Source organism: Podarcis pityusensis (genome assembly GCF_964106645.2).
Source record: "Podarcis pityusensis genome assembly, chromosome: 4".
NCBI lineage: Eukaryota > Metazoa > Chordata > Lepidosauria > Squamata > Lacertidae > Podarcis > Podarcis pityusensis.
Window position 1 is genome coordinate 32,445,182 of NC_138027.1, and position 20,910 is coordinate 32,466,091.

The following is a 20,910-nucleotide window of genomic DNA, read 5'->3' on the forward strand; positions in this document are numbered from 1 at the left end:
TAATGATTCTCTTTTTATTTTATATTGAATTTGAAATTACCGTGTAGCTCTAACCAGTTGCAAAAAGTCTGACATTTCTGGTCAGCTGTTTAATATACTGAAGCTTTACAAGAATTCCAGCAAAAAAAGCCCTTTAGATGAATTGGACATATGTAAAAATCTCAGTTTCACTAATGATTTGGGGATGTCATAGTTTCCTTCTTCTGATGTGGTTTTAAAATGAAAATTTACAAGCAGGAAAAAAGGAAGAAGCCAGCTTCCAAAGCCAACCAGACTTTGTGGAGGCCAATAAAAAAAAATCAGGTCATTGCAATAAAAGTAAGGTTATCCATTTCTTTTTTAAGTTAGAAAACAACAACCTGTCTAAGCACAAAGGCTGGAAGTTAGCCATGTTATTGGTATTATTGTTAACTGAAATCACTTTAGCTACCATTTACCCTTTCTTCTTTCATACATTCTAACATTTTTAGGAAGCAGTGCCCACACTCAAATCTGTTCACATTTTATGACCAACACAAAATTGGCTTACAGTCGTCTCTAAGAGGAAAAATAAAAAATGAGCAAGTGTGGAATTAAGGCACGCTATATGTTTTATTTTCCAGCAAACAATCTGTTTAACCTTTTCACAGAAATGAGAAAGTTAATTAGTTAGTGAGACTTGAGGTATCATCCCAATATTTGTTTACAAAACAAGTGAGGAAGCACAAAAGTGGCTTGGCATAAAGTCTGGGGATGGAATGAGCCATAGCAGTGTGATTTTCTTTTATTGCCTCACATCAGATGGCCACAGTTCTTTATGAGGCACAATAGTGTTTGAGTCCAGTGTGCGTTGCTGCTTTTGCCGCTCTAAATTCTACGAATCAACTGCAAATCCAATCTTTGTTTGCTTTAACAACTTAGAATCATAGAATCATAGAGTTGGAAGAGACCACAAGGGCCATCGAGTCCAACCCCCTGCCAAGCAGGAAACACCATCAGAGCACTCCTGATATATGGTTGTCAAGCCTTTGCTTAAAGACCTCCAAAGAAGGAGACTCCACCACACTCATTGGCAGCAAATTCCACTGTCGAACAGCTCTTACTGTCAGGAAGTTCTTCCTAAGGTTTAGGTGGAATCTTCTTTCTTGTAGTTTGGATCCATTGCTCCGTGTCCGCTTCTCTGGAGCAGCAGAAAACAACCTTTCTCCCTCCTCTATGTGACAACTTATAGGCTGCCTTTCAGCATAAAAGCTTTCCCAAGGTGACTTACGATCAGTATATTTAGCAGTGTTTCTTAAACCAAAATCCAAACATTTTAGACTAAAAGAGCAACACAGAACCATTCCTAAACCAGAATAATTTTTTAACTATTCAAAACAGAGAGCTGTGATGTTTTTTTCTTGGAGGAAAGAATTCAGTCTTTTTAGACCTCGGGCTGATGGCAGGGACCAGAGTGTACATTCCTTTGAAGAAAGGATAGGGACTTGTATGTCCCTTTATATATCAGCTGCCGTGAGATAAACCACCTACTATAAACCAATCCTCAGTTAATCATGGAATTTGCTTTGGAAGTGGAAATGGGTTCTCATTCTTCCACATGTTCCAGGTGTTCATGTGGTCAAGTCCTGTGGAACTATAGGCACACACTGTTGAGATTCTTAGCTACTTCTCAAATACCATCTCAGCCACAAACTCTTTAGGCAAGGTGGTCCATTAGTCTTAGCCTCCCATCTGTAATAATAATCCAAAATAATTATGTACATGGTTCCCCAACAGATACAGCTTGTTTCATCCAAGTACCTTATTATGTAATGCTGAGAATGCTGAACCCTGGGAAAGGTTTTTACTGGGCTCTCACCCCATAAATGCCCCCCAGCAACTGCTCATAAGACTGACAGTTTTGGAAATGACACAACTTTTATAAAACGCCTAGCCAGCCAAACTTACAATGTGCACTTGTTTGTAACAGGCTCTAAGGGGCTAACGATACTGCCATATCATACAGGGATATTGTAAGGATTAAAAAAAAAATCTGTAGTTGAAGTTCTTTCACATATTAAGGGCACCACATGATTGAAAGCCTCACCTGCATATTTCTTTTGATGAACGGTATCATATCAATAATACCTTTCTTTGAAACCAACAATGCACCTATTCTTGTAAATTTTCAGTAACTCACCAAAGAGAAAGTACTTAGTTTGGCACAATTTTTATTATGGATTTCAAGATTCATGTGATTTTCAGTAGTGGCATGAAGAATTCGTATCGGCTTGCTACTTTTATCCAAGATCGCTGTATTTTTGCAGTGCATTTTATGAAACCTAGAATACAATTATCTTTTTGTTCTGGGATTCTGTATATAGTCTCCAGCAGGGACCTAATTATTGTTGCTGATTGAGATATGTTTTCAGTAGATGTCGTACTTCTTTTAAGGAGTCACTTATAAAGGTAAAAACAAGAAGTCTAGGCTCAATATTTGTGTTTTGAATTATCTAGACCTGGTGGGAATATGCAGTATACCTTCCCTCCTTTTACAGTATATAGTGCAATGTTTCTACTTCATAGCCCACAAGAGGATTATAATATAAATTTAAAAGTACTTTCTTAGTGGATATTTTGACATTTTTAAGCACTGAAAATATGACTGGAACAGTGTGGTGTTAACATTTTGGAAAGCCTTTTTATAATAGAAATGCTAATATATGCATAAAAGTGGAAACCCACAACCAAATGTTTTGCTGTATTCTTGGGTCCTAATATCTATTTACAGTTCCAGATAGTCTGCAGCATCAACATTAGTTGAGACTCACAAGGGTTGGGGAGGCAACATTTTCCCCACCCTCCTAAAACCTTTCCCTTTTGTGTTATATAGCACTGAAGGATTCATGTTTGGAGTAGCTGCCAGCTCTGAACCTGAGCCCTGTCCAGCACTAGATAAAGTTTCTGGAAAATGAAAAATTACAAAGGTGTCCCCCTCCTGTAACATCTCTCTGTAGCTCAAGAAAGAGAAGTGTTTATTTTGTTTTTAACTTCATGTCTCCCAACCGCTCCAGAACATTGTCAATGTCAAGGGCTTTGGTAGACCAAGTCCCTCCTTCCTTTTTGTTCCAAACTGACACTCAACTACCATCAACATTCCATGGCAGCCAGTTTCCTCCTCCTCCTCCTCTTCTTCTTCTTCTTCTTCTTCTTCTTCTTCTGGCGGCACCTCAACATCATGCAGCTGCTGAAAACCAATGAACCTGTTTGTGCAGTTGACTTTTTTCAGAAGTGTTACTTTGGATAAGGATCTCTGGCCAAATAACAAACGACTGTAACAGCAACATATGAATCCCCTTCCTTTGCATCTATTGCTGAATAATTTTTGTTGTTAGATTACAAGGGAAATGATACGTTACATTCAACAGCCATTTAATGACATCACTCTGATAGCGTTACCAGTTTTAGCTCATTGCATTTCAAGTCATCATAATAGAAACTCCTTTCCTGTCACAACTAAATTGTTAATTTTATTTATACCACCTTCCACTGAAAGTCTTAAGGTGGTTTACAACAGTTTCAAGATTGGTTATGGGCTGATCTACAAAAACTAGCAACATACACCCATGCAAGTGCTTCAACACATTGGACAACCACTGTGTTTGGGGCTGGTACATTCATGACAAGTTACAGTTTGCAGACTTTCCCCCCATTAGTCCATAAATTAGTTTTGTGCTGTCTGAAGTATTTCCCTTTGTCCTGAATCTCCTACCAATTAGTTTCATTGGGTGACTTGTTTCCTGTATTATGTCATACAGTTTGGTCATCGCCACTAGCATAGATAGCTTTGAAAAACAATTAATAATAATAAAGGAGGAAAAGAAAGAGAATTGTCTATCCACTTTCTCTACGCCATGCATAATTTTATAAATCTTGTTCATGTTCCCCCCCAAGTTGTCTTTTTTTTCTGAAATGAAAAAGCCCCAAGCATTCTAACCTTTCTTTATAGAAGGGTTGTTCCAGTACTCTTGAATTTTTACTACTCTGGATAATTTAGTATCATCTGAAAATTTAGCCACCTCAGTGCTCACCCTAACTTCAGATCATTTGTGTAGAAGTTTTTTAAAAAAGAAAACCAGTCCCAATACAAATCCTTGGGGGATTTTACTTTTTACTTTCTTCCATTGTGAAGACTACCCTTTTATTCCTACTCTCTGCTTCTTGTTCTTTAACTTTAATGACAATATATATTCTGATTCCATGTCTGTTAAGTTTACTCCAGAGTCTGTGATGAATGAATGACTTTGTGAAAAGATTTTTGAAAGTTTTAAGTATGCGGTGTGTACCAGATCACTCTATGAGCATGCTCAAAAAACTCTTTTTAACATTTGTGAACTTATCTTTGCAGAACACATGCTGGCTGTTCTTTAGCACCATTTTTTCTTTAATAATGCTTTTAACCACTTTGCCTACCTGCTATTTGTATGAGCAAGTTGCTCCACATAGGATTCATCATGGTACGGTCAGCAGTATAGTATCTGCTTGGCATGCAGAAAGCCACAAGTTCAATTCCCATCATCTCCACACAGGGCTGGGAATGGGAAACCCCAAAGAGCTGCTGTCAGTACGTGTACACATTATTGTTACACATCACCCCAGTCTCTGAGAAGTGAGAGAATCCAGGGTTTCCAGGCACTTACCCGGTTCAGTTACCTTGGAACAGGGGTGGAGGAAGGGGGTGCAGTAGGTGTGGGCCGCCCCGGGTGTCACCATTGATGGGGGTGACAAAATGCTGGGCAGCACTCACCGCAGGGCCTGCCACGCGCCCTAGCCACTCGTCTCTCCTGGGAGAGACGCGGTGGCTTGGGTGCGCGCAGGCTCTGCGCTGCGCAAACGGTTGACCCGCTGCCTCTCCCACAGCTGTAGGGCGGTAGTGGGAGGAGGCAGGCAGACTGGAGGCCCCGCCCTCGCCCCTATGGGTGGCTTGCTCCACTCCTGGGCGCTCTGCCCCAGGCACCTGAGCAGCTGCCTTCCCCGGTGCCTTGGAATGAAGGCCAGCAGAGACACTGGTATCTTTAGGATATATGGTTTTATTTCAACATACATAAAACCTGGCATAAGATAGACAGGCTCACAGCATTGACACTAACAGATCTTGCTTCTTCAATCATCACAAGTTTTGATCCAGCAAAGAACAAGCATGTCTCTGTGTCTCCAGCTTTCCAGCCTGCTTCTAACTCAGCTCACACTGACTACACTCCTATTGTTCTCTCTCTCTGGAAGCTAGGTGGGGGAGGGGGAGGCACACCCATTTCCTTCCTTTTCCTCACCATCACTTAGTTGTACCTCTTGCAACCTAGCCCGTTCTTTTGGGATGCTGATGAGGACATTTAAATGGCCAGCTAAGGCCATGGTCTCACCAAGAAAATTGTCTGACTAGTTCGGCAAACTCTCCTTCTTAGATTGTCACCTCACAGGATACCAGACTCGAAGAACTGGAAGCGACTCAGGACATTATATAGACTGACCACTACCAAACCTACAACATTACTGGCTAAGATGAACCAGTGATTTGACTTGGTATAAGGGAGCTTCCCGTGTTCCTATGCACAATCATGGTGACACTTTATCAAGCAGCAACAATTTCTTCTTCTTTGGCGATCACTCGTAGCTGATATGAATGTGGTTTTAACAATGGGTCCATAAGTTACTGTGGAGGACAATTCTGGATCCGCACATCATTCTACAGTGGGGACATAGGTTTCCAGGTGGGAGTTGATCATGTTGAGGACTTGCCAAACGTGCCTCCCTCTTAGCTTGTTTCTCCCTTTCGTCCTGAGTTCGTCCATGATGCCTTTGGTGAAGGCTGTTCTCTAACTGGAGCACTTGCAGGCCGGTGTTTATACTACATTATTTTATATTTGCTTTGAGAGCGTCTTTAAACCTCTTTTGTTGCCCACCAGCATTACACTTTCCTTTCTTAAATTGGGAATAGAGTAGTTGCTTTGGAAGATGATAATCAGGTACGACCATTCCAGTGAAGTTGATGTTGAATTACATAATCTCAGTGACTGCATGTTTATGGCTAGATCATATGAATAGTGCCTCAGCCTCTGCAAGAGCACCTAAATGGTTGCATTATTTTCTGATGTTTTTCTTGCCATGAGCCAATTTCCCCCATGTTACAGAGGCCCAACTGGCCTCCTCTAGAAGTTGGACATTTAGTGTCACTGATCCCATGCTGTGGAACGCTCTTCCAGCAGACATTTGGCAAGCATCCTAGCTTTTGACTTTCAGGCTGACAGACTTATGCAGTTGCTTAAAATGTTATTGATTAGTCTGTCATTTTAAATGTTGTTCTGTACTGTTTTAAATAGTGTTTTGCATTTTATTGGATACATGTCCCAATTGTGTACTGTCCCAATATTTTATGAGATGGTGGGATCTAAATACTTTTATTAATGAATGAATACATAATAGAATCATTGAGTGGAAAACTAGGGTAAAAATGGAATAAGTAATAAATAAATTTAGGTAAACTACATCACTGACAAGCTCAGTAGTAGCTCTGCACACTTCTGAGGTGCATATCTCTCTCTCTCTCTCTCTCTCTCTCTGTGTGTGTGTGTGTGTGTGTGTGTGTGTTGTCATGAACTCATGCTTTTAGGAAATTCTCTTTCATCCCTTCTGACTCAGACTCTGTGTGTTGCTTATAAAAGGACAGGAATAAATAAATAAATAGAGATCATATCAACCTTTTAGCCTGGGTAGTTTTCAGCTACGAGCAAGTGCCTATTTAATGTAGTCAGGAGAGGACAATAGACAATATATAAAGCAAGGTATAGATTGGATTGAAGTTTGGAATTGAAGAGAAAAATAAATATCTGTTCAATTTTTAGATTGTTTCCTGAATCTATTTAAGAATATGAAAGGCGAAATGTAACATGGTCAATTGCACGTAGAGATTTTCTTATCCCTGCTAAATAAAGATAGTGAAAATAGGGCTTTCTATGCATGCATATTGGTACACATGTTAAACTTCCATGCAGTTGGGAACCCTGCACAATCAGATTAAATATGAAGAATCTGTGCACTTTCCACTGTGTTGTTGTTATTGTTTAGTCGTGTCCGACTCTTCGTGACCCCATGGACCAGAGCACACCAGGCACTCCTGTCTTCCACTGCTTCCCGCTGTTTGGTCAAACTCATGCTGTTAGCTTCGAGAACACTATCCAACCTTCTCGTCCTCTGTCGTCCCCTTCTCCTTGTGCCCTCCATCTTTCCCAACATCAGGGTCTTTTCCAGGGTGTCTTCTCTTCTCATGAGGTGGCCAAAGTACTGGAGCCTCAGCTTCACGATCTGTCCTTCCAGTGAGCACACAGGGCTGATTTCCTTAAGAATGAATACGTTTGATCTTCTTGCAGTCCATGAGACTCTCAAGAGTCTCCTCCAGCACCATAATTCAAAAGCATCAATTCTTCGGCGATCAGCCTTCTTTATGGTCCAGCTCTCACTTCCATACATCACTACTGGGAAAACCATAGCTTTAACTATACGGACCTTTGTCGGCAAGGTGATGTCTCTGCTTTTTAAGATGCTGTCTAGGTTTGTCTTTTAATTTTGTGACTACTGTCACCATCTGCAGTGATCATGGAGCCCAAGAAAGTAAAATCTCTCACTGCCTCCATTTCTTCCCCTTCTATTTGCCAGGAGGTGATGGGACCAGTGGCCATGATTTTTGTTTTTTTGATGTTGAGCTTCAAACCATATTTTGCACTCTCCTCTTTCACCCTCATTAAAAGGTTCTTTAATTCCTCCTCACAAAGTTGTGTCATCTGCATATCTGAGGTTGTTGATATTTCTTCCGGCAATCTTAATTCCTGCTTGGGATTCATCCAGCCCAGCCTTTCGCATGATGAATTCCGCATATAAGTTAAATAGGCAGGGAGACAATATACAGCCTTGTCGTACTCCTTTCCCAATTTTTCCCAATTTCCCAGTTTTAACTGTGGCTTCTTGTCCCACATAGAGATTTCTCAGGAGACAGATGAGGTGATCAGGCACTTCCACTGCGCACACATACAAATGCAGTTCTTGCTTTAATACAGAGGCAGAGGCAGCTAATCTGATCCTATAACTTGCATGTGTTTTATATAGCTGTGAAGCCAAGCATATCAAGGGACTATAGTGTTGGGGTTTTGTTTGTTTGTTTACTGCAATGGATATTCCTTTAATGAATACAGAACAGGTGGCATTTACTGGACAGAAATTTATTGGACAAAAATAGATTTCTACTTGTAGGAAGTTCTGACTGCTGAATTTTTGCTTGTTGGCTGGCTGTTAAAAGCAGTCAGAAAACAGTTGCAGTCCTACATTTGCACCTTCTTCCCAGATCGAAACTGCTCAGAGCTCAAACTAGATAGTAACATTCATCAGCTTTCTTTTCTTGAGAAATGCTGCCATCAGGTGGCCATTTTTATGTACACATTGAAAAAAACCAGGTGTTTTGAATTTTCCTTTAGCTAACTTTATTGCTTATAATCCATCAACAGATTAACTACCACGTAAAATAAACAGTATCTTAATTCATTGAATGTGTTACTTGAAAGAATATTAGATTAAGGAATTGGCTTTAACACAGATAAATAATTTCTTTGGAATTGTTAATGGATTATTGGCAATAGTGCAATAAGATCTGAAATCATTTTACAAGGAGGAGTTCTGATTAAGTTTCTTTTCAAAACTGACACTGTTAATCATCTTTCATTTACATTATGCTTACAACTGAGCTCTAGAATTTTTTAATAATCAGATTTTACTTTTCCTGCATATTTTAAAGCTACCTTAACAAGAATATTTTGGAATATGAAAATTTCTGAATTCTCTTTGGTTATTGGGGTTTAGTCTAATAATTAGTCAGAATTTTACTAGAATTATACTACTTTGGTTTGCAACTGTATGCATTCTTTTAATATAAGCACAGCCCATTATGGAAATAAGTTAGGTTTAAGTCCAATTAACTGAAATCTAGTATTCTATCTGAATCTACAGCCTTAGCCACCCTTGTAAATCATAATTACTAGGCTCTGTGCAGCTCCAAGTAACATTTCATGCACACTCAAACACTACAATTAACAGTTCCACCATTCAGAATTCAGTACCTTCCTCTTCTTTTAAAGTGGTTGTGTTAGCATAAAGGATCTGACATAATCTGATGTTTCATTCCAAACAGAATGGTACATGCATATTCCTGACTATTAGTAAGTTTTAAAGGGATAACAAAAACATTTTCCAGACCCTTGCCCACAGGATAAAATCCCCTTGTCAGCCCCTGTCAGCATTCTGAAAGTATGACACATGGGCACAATCTGTGTTATATCACCCCTCCCTCCAGGCTATATGACCATTCATTGCTGGCTCGGGTAAGAATAGCCTTCGCATTTTCACACCCTTTCATTTGTGTGCCATTTCTGAATCAACCTGCTTTCACAAAAAGGAACAAACTCTTATACAGTAGTTTCTCAAGCAGAGTCCATTGGGATTTCTATGTTGATATTCACTGGGCAAAAGAGGGTCAGTTAACAAAGGCTGCTTCAACTCACAGAGACATTTCCCACTGTATTAACTTTAAAGAAAGTGGCAGGTCTGGGAACAGAATGAGACAGGAGTCCTTTCTTCTTCTTTGATCTGAATATTCTATGCAGTGACAATTAGGTGAGTGAGTGAATTGATTTGTATATTTATCAGTTAAAGAATATTTCAGATGTATGGATTATTTATTTGGATGCCATTTTTAAATGAATGTTCTTAGTAGCCTGCGATGCACTTCTTTACCTTTGGCTTTGTTTTTGTAAAAGTGTCTTTTCATTCCGCCCCATTCCTGATACCGAAATTGGTGAATAATGAAGTGTTTGATTTAGTACATGTCAAAAGTAAGGCCACTCTGAGACAGGATTAAGCCCAAAAGGCTTGAAGGCCCCTGCTTATCATTGAACTGGACTATTTAAGCCTATTTTTCACACTCATTTTTGACAAGATGGCTTTTACCAGTCATTTTCAGATGGCAACCCTTTCTTCTGAATGTACCACACCTGGTGAGACATTAGATCCATGTCATCATGTATATTTCTCATGTACTGGAGAATGATTTCTTAAACAATTCTCTATGACATGGTAAATTTCAGCTGATGAGGGTACAGTTGGAGGTAATTGCCACCATGCAACAGTAATGAATGGAAGCCAGCTGTTTTGCTAGACCAAAAGTGGTTGCAAAATCTGGTCTTCCTTTAGGAACCCCTTTTCTTCAGGGGATATTTTTTCTCTCCAACAGTCTTGCTTTTTTTTACTATTTACAAATTAATCCCTTTTCTTCCTCTTTTTCCTCTTGCAAGAGGGCAATTGGGGGTGGAGACGTGGTATTAATCCCTGTCCTTTGCAAACATGGATTCAAATCCTCACTTCTGGAAGCAAAGTTGCTTAGGTTAGCAGCTTGAAATGGGCAGGGAAGGGTTTAAATATCCTCTCCCTTCTCCACTCTGCCCCTCTGAAGTGGATTTTATTCTTTGAAGGAAATAATGTTGAGGGTTTAATAGGCATATTTATGTTTCAGATGTAATTAGACCCTATATTTCAGGAGTTGTGACTTGCATACATACTATCATCTGTTGTCTGGTTATGAATATATTGAACATATCTGGGGACTTGGGAGAAGGTGTTTGCTTTACACATAGAGAATTTGCTTATGAAACGTAAGTGGGTGGGGTTTTAAATTCTCTAGACCCCTTATTCCAGAACAATTTTGCCTTTCACACTTAACGTTTTAATTGCAGGTTCTGAATAAAGGTGCATTCAGAAAGGGCACAGTAATCAAATGCAACTGTAGTTCTTATCCCGGCAGGCAATGAATGGAGGTGGGTGGAAATTAACATAGGTTATGTTGAAAACACTGGGGTAACACTGGTGAACTAAAAACAATTGCTACATGAAGTGTGAAGTGGCTCCCAGACTTAAAGGAACTGTAACATTTCCTATGAGGTCCTGGTGGTTCTCGATAGTGTAACCCACTTGGCGGTGGGGGCAGTGAGACACTGTGAGGATTCAGAGGTTTTCTGCAGAGCCGGCTCTACTGTTACCCAACAGCCTCATGTGGCAGATGCTGGAGTGGGGATGGGAGGAGAGAAAGTGTTTGAGAGCAGAGCTAGTCTGCTCCCCTTAGGGAGAGTGGAAGATGTTGTCGCTTTACCTTTGTGGAAATCTGATTCAGCTGCCATTCCAGCCAGTTTCTGTCCAAGTCATGGGAGGGCACCATCTTGTCCTAGGCTTTGGGAAAGCCCTCAGTTTTGGTCTCTTAATTTGAGGCTGGGCTGGCCAACAGCTGTGTCGTTAGATGCCCTTCCCTTCCCCTGGCAGTTAAGTACATTTTACCCCACCTCCTCACAGATGATAATGTGGGTGCCAGCTTCATCATGGTGGGTTTCAGGCACAGCAGTTGCATACAGTAGCATTTGCCAACCAGGTGCCCTCCAGATGTTTCATCTGGACTACAGCTCCCATCAGTCCCATCATCATATTTGACAGGCTCCATCAGGCCTCTTTGCTCACTCCATCAGCTCTGGTGTGAAGGCCAGCTCCATCAGACACCTGTGCCTGAACTGTAACAGCAGGTCATTATAGGAGCAACTGTTTAAGAACTGGTGCCCGAGTTTTGGTTTTGATTTACCCGCTCCCTCCCTGTCCCTTTTCCCTTGGATGTTGTGGGTTTGTTTATTGTCAGCCTGAGGGTAGGGACTGCCTTGTATGTAAGTAGTTCTGGGAGCTGCTTTGCCTGAAGAGTGAGATCCAAATGTAGTAAAAAATAAAAATAAACGCAAACCTATAACCAATGTCTTAAACAATATTGCTAGATTTTCTTCCAGACATAGTGGAGCTGTAATTCCATTGGCATAAGGCCACCCGAAGCATTCATTTATCAATAATTAAACTGCTATGTTTCTCCTGTGAGAAAGTTAAACAAACCATTACTTAAGCTGGCATTAAAATTGGTTTTAGTACTGGTAGATAGTAAATATTTTGATCTGTACATCCACAATTCAATATAGTTATGTAGACACTTCTTACTTCATCTTCCATATGTGTTTAAAGGGGAATGTGTAGGAACATTCATGTTCTCCTGTATTTCTGAAGGCACTTGGAAAGAACACTGAACTCTTCATTGTTGGGAAGGCGAAATGGTTGGCATGATTACCTAATTCACTTTGTAATTAAGGAGGCTACGCACACCTCAAATCTTAGTGAACTTTTATTTTTTGCATAAGCTTCCTAATATTTTTTTAAGCTGAGCAAGAAAATTCTGAACTGAAGTTTTCCCAGACGAAAGAATTTCAACATTACACAATGGGGGAGGCGGGACATGGCTGTATCAGCATCTCATCTGCCTTTCTATTGTGCCTTTTCCATTACTGCAGGTAACATTAGTTGCAAGGGGATGACAGAGCGCATTCATAGCATCAATCTCCACAACTTCAGCAATTCTGTGCTCGAGACCCTCAACGAGCAACGCAACCGTGGCCACTTCTGTGATGTGACGGTCCGCATCCACGGGAGCATGCTGCGCGCCCACCGTTGTGTGCTGGCGGCCGGCAGTCCCTTCTTCCAGGACAAGCTGCTACTAGGCTACAGCGACATTGAAATTCCTTCTGTGGTGTCAGTCCAGTCAGTACAAAAGCTCATTGACTTCATGTACAGCGGGGTGCTACGGGTCTCACAGTCAGAGGCCTTGCAGATCCTCACAGCAGCCAGCATCCTTCAGATCAAGACTGTGATTGACGAGTGCACCCGGATTGTGTCACAGAATGTGGGCGACATCTACCCAGTGATCCAGGATTCTGCCCAGGAGACGCCGCGAGGAACTCCTGAGTCAGCCACTTCAGGACAGAGCAGTGATACAGAGTCTGGCTACCTGCAAAGTCACTCACAGCACAGTGTAGACAGGATCTATTCAGCATTGTATGCCTGTTCTATGCAGAATGGTAGCGGAGAGCGTTCATTCTACAGTGGAGCAGTGGTCAGCCACCATGAAACAGCGCTGGGACTTTCCAGAGACCATCGTATAGAAGACCCAAGCTGGATTACACGGATCCATGAGCGCTCACAGCAGATGGAGCGGTATCTCTCCACTACTCCAGAAACTACACACTGCCGGAAGCAACCACGTCCAGTTCGGATCCAGACCCTCATGGGCAATATTCACATCAAGCAAGAGATGGAGGATGACTATGACTACTATGGACAGCAGAGGGTACAGATCCTAGAGCGAAATGAATCTGAAGAATGCACTGAGGATACTGATCAAGCAGAAGGCACTGAGAGCGAGCCCAAGGGGGAAAGCTTTGACTCAGGAGTCAGTTCCTCTATTGGCACTGAGCCTGATTCTGTTGAGCAGCAATTCATAACTGGTCTAAGCCGAGAAGGTCAGCAAGACCCTCCTCAAGCAGAACAAAATGATGCTTCTGCTGAAGGCATTCAGCAGCAGCACATAGATGCCAACTCTTCCTCACCGGAGAGAGGCAATGACATTGAAAGGGACAGCACACTGCTCACTGTAAGCAACAGTACTGAAAAGGGGACTTTGCAGCCTTCTATCACTACGACTGTTGCCCAAACATTGCCAAGCACCCAGCTCTACTTACGCCAGACAGAAACCCTCACCAGCAATCTGAGGATGCCGCTGACTCTGACCAGCAACACACAAGTCATTGGCACAGCTGGCAATACCTACCTGCCTGCACTGTTTACTACGCAGTCTGCTGGCAGTGGTCCTAAGCCTTTCCTCTTCAGCCTGCCCCAACCCTTAGGCCAACAGACACAGTTTGTGACAGTCTCCCAGCCTGGTCTGTCAACTTTTACTGCTCAACTGCCAGCCCCACAGCCCCTGGCTCCTTCTGCAGGCCACAGCACAGCAGGTGGGCAGGGTGAAAAAAAGCCTTATGAGTGCACCCTCTGCAACAAGACTTTCACCGCCAAACAGAATTATGTCAAGCACATGTTTGTACATACAGGTAAGTGTGTGGCTCTTATTTGTGAGGCTGTAGGCTCAGAGAGGAAAAACATTTATAAATATGCAGTCGGTTAGAAGAGATAGTCTTCTATTTGACACCCTCACGTTGCATTTAAATAATAATAATAATAGTCATATGATGCTGAAAGAATTCATAATTGTCTCTTTCAACATCTTATTCTCATATATTGTAAAAGCACACCAGTTTGTTCTCAGACAACCGGAGAAAAAAATTCTTACAATTCTTCTGAAACGATATAGAAAGAGAAGGAAAGAACATTAAAAAGTCAGATAAAATAAGGCAATGAACAGGAAGGTAGGAACTCTAATGGGATGGAAGAATGGGGCAGCTTCAGAGCTGCAAAGGTGAAGACTGCTGGTTGCCCACCTATTCAATACAGCAGCACATCTTCTTGAGAACAAATGAAAATTAAATGCTAGAACCAGTAAAGTTTTGTATCATAAGCAAGTTTTATAGCTGTAAATATCTTTGAGAACTATTCTAAAAACCCAAAATGTAGGATCTTTCATGCCAAAAACTGGTTTCATCATGAATCCTGGATAAAAATAAATCCCAAAGTATACATTTTCCAATCTTTGTGGGAAGAAAATTTCAGTGACCTAGCTTGGAAAACTGATAAGTTTGAGAAGTGGGCACTAGCCTATGAAAAAGCAGGCCACCAAACATTGCCAGTTTATAAGGTGATACGGGACTCCTGCTCTTTATACTTTATTTTGCAATTTAATTTCTTGGCCAGGAAATTAATATAGTCACTTACCTGGCGAAAATTCATTGTTGAAAGCTACAAAGTGAAAAATGTAACTTTCAGTGTAAACACACTTTTAAAAGCATCTCCTTAACCTGTAAAGAGAAGCATCATAGTCCATTTGGTTGGGAAGATGAATTATACCAAAGGGAGTTATAGCAAGGTGCAGGGGCCGGTATAGTATATTAGGAGACGGTGCCACACCTCACCAACTGTCACTTCTAACATATACCGTATTTTTTGCTCTATAAGACTCACTTTTTCCCTCCTAAAAAGTAAGGGGAAATATGTGCGTGTCTTATAGAGCGAATGCAGGCTGCGCAGCTATCACAGAAGCCAGAACAGCAAGAGGGATTGCTGCTTTCACTGCGCAGTGATCCCTCTTGCTGTTCTGGCTTCTGAGATTCAGAATTTTTTTTTTCTTGTTTTCCTCCTCCAAAAACTAGGTGCATCTTGTGGTCTGGTGCGTCTTATAGAGCGAAAAATACGGGTATGTCTCATACTTCACTATGGATGCAGCTACAGCAAAGGCATGATCCCCTAATTCAATTTTTGATGCCTTGCTATAAAGTAGCTACCAGTTGTTGCTGCTGTGTGCTGCACAGAGTGGGTTGAACCTTTAGCATGGTGTTAACTTCGAAATGTATTAACCAGTGTTTTTTTCTGGGGGGACACAGGGGTACACATACCCCTAAACATTTTGTGCATCTAAGTTTGGCCTCATTGAGGGGCAGTATTTCAATATGAGTAGGAAAATGAGAGTACCCCCTAAACATTTCTAAAGAAAACAAAGCACTGGCATTAACAGAAAGGTTTTGTATGTTTTGAATAATATATTCCCCTTTATTAACATGATTTTAAAAAGTGTTTTAACTGATATTCAAAATTGCTAGCTAGCTAGATAAACAGAAATCTAGTGAAGCAAAACTCCCTGGCCTGTATGTCCTGTGTTAAAATATAGCGTGCTCTAAGAAGGTTATCTAACCCAGCTATACATTAGTATCCACGGCATAACAAAACCAACAGTTCTTGTAGGCTGAAACAATACTGACAAGAGAAAGCCAAGAAACCACACAAATCTTCATTTTGGCCAAGTTACTTTATATTTGTGTTCATTTTCTGTTGTTTGAGAAAATGAGTTATCACCTTCAATTGAAGTAAGAGAGAAAAAATATCACATACAATGAAAGTAGATACTGATTTCCAAGAAAGCTCTCCTCCCTAACCATTGTTCTATAATTATAACAAAAAGAACTAGCTAATTCATTAGAGACCTTATTCAGTGTTAATTTTTTTCCTCCCCGGTTCTCTCTTTCTCCCCATCTTTTCCTCTCCCCTTATGCTATTATGCAGGTGAGAAGCCGCACCAATGCAGCATTTGTTGGCGATCCTTCTCCCTAAAGGATTACCTAATCAAACACATGGTGACTCACACCGGTGTCAGAGCCTACCAATGCAGCATCTGTAACAAGCGTTTTACCCAGAAGAGCTCCCTAAATGTGCACATGCGGCTCCACCGTGGGGAGAAATCCTATGAATGCTACATCTGCAAGAAAAAATTCTCACACAAGACCCTGCTCGAAAGACACGTGGCTCTGCATAGTGCCACAAATGGAACACCTAGCACAACGGGCACTGGGGCAAGGGCTCTTCCCACTGGAGTGATGGCCTGCGCAGAGGGAACCACATATGTCTGCTCCGTCTGTCCTGCTAAGTTTGACCAAATTGAGCATTTCAATGACCACATGAGGATGCATGTTTCAGATGGATAAGTAAAATCTATTCTGTTATGAACAACAACAAAGCCCAACCAGAGAAACAACAACAAAAAGCTATGGCACTAGAATTTAATAATTTTTTTTTCATTTTTACTTTTTTGTTTGTTTATTTTCATTTCATTTTTGTACTACATGAAGAACTGTTTTTTGCCTGCTGGTACATTACATTTCTGGAAGCTGGGTGAATAGTAATTAGCTCAGCCTTCCTTTGATGGTGGCCTTAAGGCCAGATAGTGCTTCAAGAGATCTACTGGTTGGATCTCTAGCTACTGGCCTCTAAATACAACCCTTCTTTACTACAAAAAAAAACTTTTAAAAAAATCTTCTTTGTCACTTGTGAAGAGCACTACACACAAAAAACCCCAACAACTAGAGGAGAAATATGTTATGAAATCTACAAGGCCTACTGTCGTAAGTACACCGCTTACAGTGTTTCAATGGACAGATTCACAATTCTGACCGCTTTGGACTTCACAGTATCCAGTTAAAACTGTGGAATAGAACCATATGGTTGAGCAGCAACCACAGAAAATGGGCCCTATTGGATTCCACCATTAGTCTTGCTATCTTAAAAAAGGGCTGTGGAGAAGGGCAAGGGAGTTTGGGTTGGATGGTGTGGAGTCCCTGCAGGATGGGGAAGGAGAATAATAGGTTCCTCTTGTGGATTCTGTTCCATTCCACACATTCTGATTCATAATTCCCAACTTCTTTCCTCCCCACTAACATCAACACCATATTTCATCAAAAGCTAGGAACAATGAAGTAAGAATTGAGGTGAGCAAAGCTGGCTTTTTATGTAATTTATTCAGTGTCTTTGCTGAGCCATGGGCCTCAGCACAATCAACGGGACTTTTGCAAATATCAAAGAGAAACAGCAAAAGGAAAAGATTTCAATATTTTTTTTCCCACCTAGTGTTCTAGATACACAAAAAGGATTAGCTCCCACAATCTTTGGGGGTAGGTTTGTTTTTTTGTTTTTTAAAAGGCTGCATCAAGATTTATTCTTGTGGAGGAAAGTGATGTAGAAAGTGGGTGGGAAGTAACTAAAAAAAAAGTTCTCAAGATTTTTTTTAATTCAAAATTTTATAGAGGGACAGATGTGGTGTTTACCAGATAGAGTGCTGATTTTTTAAAAAAATATATTTACCACAGTATTTGTGTAAAAAAACAAAAAAAACAAAAGTGTAACCTTGTTAAAAGTAATTTTTGTTTTCTCTTTTGTTTTGCATACACTGCCACTAATATCTGCTCAGTTACATAACTGAATATATATGTGTATGGTGTGCGCATGTATAAATATATGCATATATATTTATACGTGCGTGCGTGCGCACACACACATATATATCTATATCTATATATATATCATTGTAGATAAAGACTGTTCAGATTAGGAATCTTACTTCCAATTAGCAAGAGGGGAAAAGAGAACGAGGTGATCCTGATGTCTTGTTTCAACAAAAGATAACGTATCAACCTTTTTCTGTTATTTTTCTCTGTGCTTTTTAGTAGTTTGAAAATAGCAGTCTGGGAGTAAAGTGATATTATATGTGATCTTCCCCTCCATCATATTCTGCCCGCCTTGTAGTGTCACTTGAAAAGCTGTTCTGAATTTGTAGTTTTGGTTTTATTTGGCTTTTAATTTATTTTCATCTAAGGTTCTGATGAAAGGAAATTGGTTTTCAGAAGCAAGATTTTAACACTATTTATCTGGCCTTTGGAATGGGAGTATTTGTTTTGCTCATAAGTCCTGAAGTCCCTAGGTGGGCAAAGTATGAAGATTGTTCTAACACATCCTGTTATTCTGTCTTTAATCTTCCATAAATGAGAAATGGATCCAGTCTCTTTAGTTACTAAGATACCATGATTGTTCTTTTCCCTTACAAATACAGCTCATCTTCGTTATTTTTCATCTGCAAAGATATTAAAGTTTGGATAGGTACAGAAAGGTGTGGCCCAAAGTGGAATAAGGCAGGCAGGATATACATTAGAAATTCATTTCATTTCGTTTTATTATTGACGTAAGGTGTGTCCCCTAAGTTTTAACATCTTCCTAGAGGAGTTTTTGAGAATTTATCACCCAAGGTTGACTGACATGCTTTTAGTGCCTAGTTGAATTGGACCAATGTCTGACAAATCTCGTAAGCATTTGTCCTGTGCGGTAATTTCTAGTCTAAGCAAAGTGCCGTATTTTTCGCTCCATAAGATGCACCTGACCATAAGACGCACCTGCTGGAGCCTTGGCAATGGGACAGCGCCTGCAGCTCAGTAAGCCTGCCTCCAAAGGCGGCAGCAGCAGCAGCAGCAGCAAAACTAAACTCATCGGCATTCCCGGCGGCTGCACCAACAGCCGCCACAGCTGCTCTTTTCAATGAGCCTCATTCTCCAGCCGCAACATCTATCTCCCTGGGCAATATTTGCTCAGACATTACTCGGCTCTGGCGGTAGCACCTCTCTCTCTCTCTCTGGCCTGGCATTAAGCCGCAGCAGTTCCCTGGGAGAGAGGACACTGGGGGCGGGGGGTGCAGAGAGACAGAGAGAGAGAAAGCTTGTCTAGATCAGGCGTTGTTGTTGTTGTTAATTTGTATACTGCCCTCCATCCAAAGATCACAACATAAAAATGCAAAACAAAAACAGAGCAAAAGTGAAGGTTGTCGCCTCGCCTTGCAAACAAAACCCAAAAGTGTTGCCTGCCAGCCTTGCTTGGTCATCCAAGGGATAAAGAGACCTGTTTCCTCTACTTCTGGGCAACGTCTCCCTCAGAGCCTTCAGACACACATGGGCATCTGGCAGCTAAGCCTCGGGGTAAGAGGCGAGTACATTGCTTGGTGGCAGCTCCCCGTCCCAATTTGACAGAGCGCATGAGGGAGAAAGTTCCCCCTCTGCGCTGGCTCCTGGCTGCTCTCATGCAAGTCACAGAGTCCCTCAGATGGAGGGAGCCCTCTTCCCCCGCCTCACATGGGCGGGGGACGCTCATGCCCCCACTGCTCCGGGAACCAAAGTTCCCAGCTCCGCCGCTGCCAGGGACCACACATTCGCTCCATAAGATGTACAGACATTTCCCCTTACTTTTTAGGAGGAAAAAAGTGTGTCTTATGGAGCGAAAAATACGGTACAATAATATGTAAAAGAAGAGACAAAGAGGAAATTCTTAGATAGATTTTAAATGTATCCCTTCCTCAACCAAATTTGCTGAGACTATTCCTAAGCATGCTTATGTGGAAATAAATTCCATGGAAATCAGTGGGACCTACTCCACGTAACAGAATTACAGTGACAGAATTACTAACGTCTGTGGACTTTATGAGACACTCCTCCATTCTAGACAGCTTTATTCATGTTTATTTAATACTTAAATATTCACTATTCCTTAGGGTGAAAACGTTTGTTTTACTGTCTATAATCTATCTGGGATGAAATGGCATAGTTAGGGGATATTGTCAGATTTCTAGGTAGCCACAGTTTGTATATGATTGTTTTCCGATCCTAACCAGTTACAATGAGACAGCCTATCACATATGATAAATATTACAATATCATGACAATATTTTCAAAGATGACATTGTTTCAACATTAACTTTTTAAAAAATGATTATTGGCACAAGTGAAAGGATATATACTGTTCTTATAAATTATTTAAGCAATTTAGATGCTGCCCCTGTCACTAGTCAATAAATGCACGACATCCCAGTTCTAAACAAACTGAAGGGAAGAAAGTCCCTGTATAGGAACTTTATCCCCACTGGGCTCTGAACTGATAAAAATGTGTTTAAGATTGATATTATAAATGTTGACTCCCATTGTAGTAATTCTCAAAACTAAAGGCAAAAAAATAGCTGCATCAGAATGAAAAGAAAAAGATGAGGAAGTGCACAAAAGTATATGACAGTGTCTAAGCATTATCTTCTAAGCATTATCTTCACAGACTACAAAGATAATGTTCTTTAATTCACTTTAAGCAATATCTCAAATTTCTTCACATGAGGAGAAAAGGTAGTTGTCAATAACAGAGGGGGGAAAGAATACGATAAAATACCCTAATAATAAATTTGATTGAGGTGTCAAAAAAGGGACAAGTATTTGAAAAAGTGATGGGGAAGCAGTTTAGAATCAGTATTTTTGATATTCAATGTCCCCCTAATGTACTATCTCTGCAGTGAAAATCTGTATTAAAATATCAATATATAGTAATCTGATGCTCAATCGCAAATGAAAAACGCCCATCAGAAATTACGACATGGTTCAGACATTTACTAGGCAAGAATAGGCTTTGATTGGAGGAAGAGTAATTCAACACCCCTGCCCACACAACTGAAATAATATATATTGTGTATGCTCCATGCAGACTTTT

At 40.8% G+C, this 20,910-nt stretch overlaps 1 protein-coding gene and 2 long non-coding RNA genes across 21 annotated transcripts in view; 1 reads left to right on the forward strand and 2 right to left on the reverse strand.

Moving 5' to 3' along the window:
* Positions 1-20,910, forward strand: part of ZBTB20 (zinc finger and BTB domain containing 20) — a 622,933-nt gene that overhangs the window by 579,629 nt on the left and 22,394 nt on the right. For all 18 annotated transcript variants that reach the window (XM_081004319.1, XM_081004316.1, XM_081004304.1 and 15 more), the window contains 2 exons: positions 12,423-14,015; positions 16,135-16,970. In XM_081004319.1, the coding sequence (XP_080860445.1) occupies positions 12,423-14,015; positions 16,135-16,553 (2,012 nt within the window). In that variant the 3' untranslated portion in view covers positions 16,554-16,970. The remainder of the gene's footprint in view (positions 1-12,422; positions 14,016-16,134; positions 16,971-20,910) is intronic.
* LOC308476610 overlaps positions 1-20,910 on the reverse strand; it is a 144,510-nt gene that overhangs the window by 54,967 nt on the left and 68,633 nt on the right. The gene's annotated exons all lie outside the window — the stretch shown is intronic.
* LOC308476612 overlaps positions 2,071-20,910 on the reverse strand; it is a 61,912-nt gene continuing 43,072 nt past the window's right edge. Inside the window, exon 3 of the long non-coding RNA XR_013985995.1 lies at positions 2,071-3,205. This is a non-coding gene — a long non-coding RNA (uncharacterized lncRNA). The remainder of the gene's footprint in view (positions 3,206-20,910) is intronic.